Source organism: Cynoglossus semilaevis, chromosome 13 (assembly GCF_000523025.1).
Source record: "Cynoglossus semilaevis isolate Cse_v1.0 chromosome 13, Cse_v1.0, whole genome shotgun sequence".
Taxonomy (NCBI): Eukaryota; Metazoa; Chordata; class Actinopteri; order Pleuronectiformes; family Cynoglossidae; genus Cynoglossus; species Cynoglossus semilaevis.
The window spans coordinates 4,738,091-4,743,915 of NC_024319.1; the positions used below are offsets into that span (position 1 = coordinate 4,738,091).

The window sequence follows — 5,825 nt, forward strand, 5'->3', positions numbered from 1 at the left end:
TGTCAAACTCAAGGCCCGGGGGCCAAATGCGGCACCCCAGGTCACTTTATATGGCCCGTGGGAGCTTAAGTTAAGAGTTTCTTAACCTGATAAATTAAAAGTTGTTTTTTATCACACAGCAATGAACAATATTTGTAACTTGAAAAAATAATAATCAATTGCAGAAACATTTATAATCGTCGTCCCTTCACAACCGATCCCTCGTGAAAACGAGTTTCACACCCGTGGTAGATGAAGGCACTGGCGTCTCTAAACAAACTCAAGACGACAGGATCCAGATTGGAATTTTCACAAACATCTCCTTCATTTTTTTTTTCTACTTTTAATGCGTTGTGATGCATAGAAGTATTTATTTTAGCCTATGAATGTGGTGGAAACTGGATAATTTTTGGTTTTTCTCCCAGTGGCAGCTGCCAACGTGGGCCGTAGACCACATGGACCTTAGACCGCCACTGCAGTAGCAGCAGTTGCAGGCTGTAGTTGGACCTGAGTGTTTTGGGAGTGACATCACTTCAGATGATTCCTTTGAAAAAAATGCCTAGTGTGAACAGCGACGGAGTCACGTGATCTCGGACTCCGTAGATTCCTTTCTGTTTCGGTGGTTTCGAAAAATCTATAAGACAAACAAGTGGGATGGTGTTTGTGTATGGCGTTGCCACGGTCTCTCTCTCTCGCTCTTTCTCGCGCTCTCTCTCCCAGTTGCCACGGTTACGCACACGGACACACGCACACGGACACAGACACACACACACTGGGCGTTGCCCGCCCACTATAAATACTTGAATAAACTTCCACAGTGGCTCTTCGCTCCTCTCTGAATCTGTAGCCGCAGCCTCTGCCTGTAGTTGGTGCTCTGGTAAGTTTATAATGTTTTTAAAATGTGCCTCGTTGTCGTTATTAAACCAACCGTTTCCTCATTCTCTTGTTGCAAATATCGTTTATTTGTTTTGTTTTTTAAATAAGGAAGACGTCGTAGTTTGACGTACAGTAGTTGTAGTTACTACGCTCTTCGTGTAGTAGTATCTGGTTTGCACCGGTTTAACGGTTATTGTTTTGGGTTTTTTCTAGAAGTTTCTGTGTAAAACTACAGCCTGTCTTCTCCATGAATGGCTGGAGCGCACACGGACACCTGTTCTCTAACAAGTCGTGACCTGTCTTCTGCCTTTCTCATCCCCTCATTTTATATATTTCTCCCCCCCTCCACCTAAAAGTCGGACCCGGAATGGTTAAAATGGAGGGAGAGGCGAAGTGTGGCTCCAACAGATAAGGATTCCAGCTACGAGCCAGGAAACAGTGTTTTATCACAGGCGAAGAATTTGTACGGAGGGCCAGTAAAACCAACACTGACATCCTTTAATTTTAACAGGCTGATAAAACACACACCCTGTCAGTCACAGCCACACGCCCATCAAGTCACACGTTAATTCAATTATTACAGTTATTTGATTTAATTCTCAAACTTAACTGTGGGCGTGTCGTTTGTTCTAACGTTCATTTTAATCTGGCAGTTATTTTGAACTTGAACCTCATTAGTATCTGTCCATAATCAATTCGTGCCAATTTTACTTGAACGCCACAAATTCACAAATAATGTTCGACCGCTTGTTGCTGTAATACATATGAAGGAATATATACACAGTCACTACTGTACTGGATTTATACTTCGAAAGACAACTTACAAATGCTGGGATTTGGGGAGGAGGGTCTATGTCATTGTTTCCCAAAGACTGGGTCACGGCCCCTCAGGTGGGTCGCAAGAGGTTTTTTTGGGGGGGTGTCGTCTCGCCTCATGTTTCCCAGGAGTTAACGAATAATGTCTATTGGTATGGGTCGCGAAGGTTTGTGACTTTTAAAATATGGGTCACCAGAAACACCTGGTCTAGGTGGTATGAAACCCAGGGCGGGGTCAGCCTCCCCCCCCCGTGCTTTAGCATTCTGCTAAACGTAGACCCACTTGACAAGGACACGTATTCACGTTCGTATAATTGATTTACACCGATGTATGATATTTAAAGGAACGACATGACATTTAGAACGTGGGTTGACTGAACTAAACCATTCCGCAAACAAGGGCAGGGTCCACTCAGGACGGTCCCACACTCCATATATATTCATAGTCCATATATATTAACAAACAACCGTTCACACTCGTATTCACACCTACGGTCAATTTAAACTAAAGATGATGCAAATGTTGTTGTTTTTTTTGGCTAATATGCTTCCTGTGTTTGCTGTTAATACTGCAAATATTTAACTTCTTAATTGTGATGTCCCATATTTGCTTTCTGCAAAGATCAATTTTACTAACGTGCTAGCTAACACAAATATTTTTATAGACAAATGGGCTTTTTGAAAGGTCAGCTACACACATGCATATAAAATAGTAAATATGCTAATAAAAGGACTTTCCACATATGTCATGTGGAAGACATATTTAAGGTTTAGGTGAAAAAGACTTATTATTTTCAGATTTGAATTAATAGTGTTTAAATCTTCATGTTTCAGTGAACGTTTGTTTATTGACTACATCCATTAAAGGCTGATTAATGTTCACTAATTCACTGCTACTATAGCTTAATGCATTTAAGGCTGATGGTGTGGGTTGGGGCGGAGCCAGAACCAGTAGTCTTTGGACAAATTATATATATTTTATATATTTCAAACCTATCTTGTTGTAATATGTCATTATTTCAAACCTGTATCCTCCTGAAAAAACAGCTCAGTCAGAAACTACTATCAGACGTGACTGAAAAAGCCTTGTGTGTGTGTGTGTGTACCGACACAGTGCAGACGGGCGGGGTCCGTGAGTCGAGCTGCAGAACATTCTGGTTATTTTCTAGCAGTCGTCTCCACCTCTGACTTTCTTTCTGGATGATTCTTTTTGTTTTTTTGTTTGTTTTTTTTTTACCCATTCTCAAACCTGTCTGCAGTCGTCTCGCTTCACTGTTAATGTCACGCTTTGACCTCGCCCCTGTCAGCCTTAACGTAATGGTCATCACCTCCTGTGTGCAGAACGGGAATGTTGTTGGTTCACATGAGCTCCAACCTCATCTTTGACAGCTCTTATCAGCTGACGCTGCTCTGGTTTGAAAAAAGACAACCAGTTGAAGTAGCATCTTGAAGTATTTCTATTTTCAGTACTCGTTAGCGGTTTAGCGTGGGAAGCCCAAGTTGCAGTGATCATTTAAGTCTGTAAATGACATGAAATTACGAAAGTTCCACTTGAAACTTGAAACGTTTGGGATTTAAAAAAATAAATATTAATTTTTGAGTTTGTGGATTTTAGTCATTTCTCTGCATTTTGATGATTTTCAACACGGTTTCCTTTTTTGTTGTTGTTTTATTGCCATCTGCTGCCACCTAGTGTAAGAAGATTGCATTGCTCTACCTTGCACTGTCGCATAGACCAAGGCAAATTATTATCAGTGAATAAAAAGTATAGTATATGGAATATAAAGTGTTCACAGCAATTAAATAAAATTAATTTTCAAATGTACTAATAGAAGTCTAAGTCAGCTAGTTAAGCTGTTTCATTAAATGTCTTGTTGGTTTTGACATTTTGAAGTATTTTTTGAGTCACCCAACCATCATCTTGGTCTTAGTTCCTTTTTTGTGTGAAGCCTCACTGTGCTCTGTTTTTTTTCTCCATTTCAGCACATATTTTTGCAGCCATGACTGATATGGAGATTGGCATGGAGACTTTAATTAAAGTTTTCCACCGCTACGCCACGAAAGACGGGAATGGGAAATCGTTAAACAAGAAAGGACTAAGAACTCTACTGGAGAATGAAGTTCCCACCTTCCTAAAAGTAAGAGTCTGACGTCTGTTATCACTCACTGATTATAGGAATCATTGTCCTTAACCTGCCCCCGCCTTCTCCCTCCTTCTCTCCCCCCCTTCTCTTCTAGTCCCAGGATGACCCGAATATTGTGGACAGAATTATGAAAGATTTGGACGAAGACAGAGTGGACAGGCTGAAGTTTGAACAGTTTTTTTCCTTCATCGCCGGTCTGTCAATCGCCTGTGAGAAGCTTTACGTTTGCAAGGAGCAGGTGAAGAAGTGATCGGCACTCGGGAGAAAATACTGACTTTTTTTTTTTCATTTAGCAAAATTAACGAATAAAGTTTTGGTTTTTTTGACAAACTGTCATTTGTGTGTCTAATGTGTGTTTTTTTGTGTTTTAATCGTTTAAATCGAGCGTATCGTTTCTTCCTTGGTCCGTGTCTGGGTGAAAATATTTTGCAACGTTTGTGCAGTACCAAAAAGAATCCAGAAAATACTGAGGCCAGCGATGATGTTCACATCTGATGCACATTATCTCACACATCACTCCTCACTGACAGCTCCGCTGCGTCAGCAGCTTTGGTTTTTTTTACGTGTCAGATGTTCAGTGTCAAAATGTTTTAGTATAGCTGCCAAAAAGAAACTTTAAGGAGAAGTTTTTACATCGGCGCCACATTTGTTACAGTTCTCATTTGTTAAGAAAACACTGCATCAAATCAAAAAAGTAGTATATCTGAGTTATTCTTAGAGATCAGCTGTGGTGATATTTTACAGCCTCGAAGTAAATAAATACCTGCAGTTCTTGCATAACAGGAAAAGATACGTAAATATATATTTACCGTTTTATAAGGTTAGATTTTCCCTTTCAGTTTTTAATGCTGCCCTCTAGTGTTGCAACTTGTCAGTAAAAATACTGTTCATATATGATTTTTATCTGTTTCATCAGTAAAATAACTTCAGGGTAGGCCCTTTGGGAAAAACAATAGGTCTAAAATATCCGTGCATCTTTGAGAGAGGGTGGGGTTAGGGTGGGGTTCTAGAGGAGCTTAGTCATTGGGTGAGGGCGGGGTACATCCTGGTTTATGCTGCAGAATCCATATTAAAAAAAAAAAAAAACACCATTAGTAACCAGAGGAGTCTGACCCGGGGATTTTTTCGATGTAAGGCGGGGACACTGACCACGTGACCCAGTGTGAAATATACTCTAGAACCATGTAATCAGAATGAAGCCAAGATATGAACTGTAGTTCGGTCACGGATTATACCACACCCAAAAAACTAAAAGTACTTGACGTCATAAATTATGTTCTGTTCGTATGTATTGCCACATATCCACCGCTAGATGTCCCTAAAACGTTTAAGAACCATTTGAGTCGTAACTACTCTGTGAGACAGACTGTAACGGCTGCCTCTTCACGACGCATGCGCCTTTCTCCCAGTCATTTAAGGTGAAACAAAGAACAGTAGTTTGGCAGCCGCTGTGAAGAAGGGCTTCTCTGGAAGTAACTCAAATAATAAATTATACGGGAAATGGAAAGAACAGTATAGTCTCTATAGGTTTATATGTTTAAAATTAAAAACAGTATATATTCAATGTTAGCCCATTTTAGTCAATGGAATTAATGATTGATTAATCAACATAAATCAACATTTTTTAAAAGACTGTATATTACTGGAACAGAAAGCGTAATTAAATAAACAGCAGGTAGATGTCAGTGTTTCACACCAAATTTTATTGGTGACTAATCCAATGAGCAATGATACAGTAGAATGGAAAAAATGTCAACTCATATGTGTAACGTCAACATTAGTCGTCATAGAGTATTGACTGTACTTCAGTCATTACAGTTCATCTTAACTTTGGTGACGTCGTTGTCTTCAACAGTATTCATCGGTCTACAGTCCTGAACGGTCCATTTGACAACTGCGTCACGCAGACTGTCAGTCGTAGACCACCTGACTGTCCTGACCTCAGTCTCACCTGTGGTTAAAGCTCTTTTAAACCCATTCTGGACGTTGAGGTGTCATTTGAAGCTTGAA

General features: G+C 40.1%; 1 protein-coding gene across 1 annotated transcript; it reads left to right on the forward strand.

The window, feature by feature from the left end:
* Positions 1-702: 702 nt before the first annotated feature.
* On the forward strand, positions 703-4,151 carry s100a10b (S100 calcium binding protein A10b). Its single transcript, XM_008323146.3, has 3 exons — positions 703-856; positions 3,655-3,809; positions 3,910-4,151. The coding sequence occupies exons 2-3, from the start codon at positions 3,672-3,674 to the stop codon at positions 4,063-4,065; spliced, it is 294 nt and encodes a 97-aa protein (XP_008321368.2). The 5' UTR covers positions 703-856; positions 3,655-3,671; the 3' UTR covers positions 4,066-4,151.
* Positions 4,152-5,825: the final 1,674 nt, after the last annotated feature.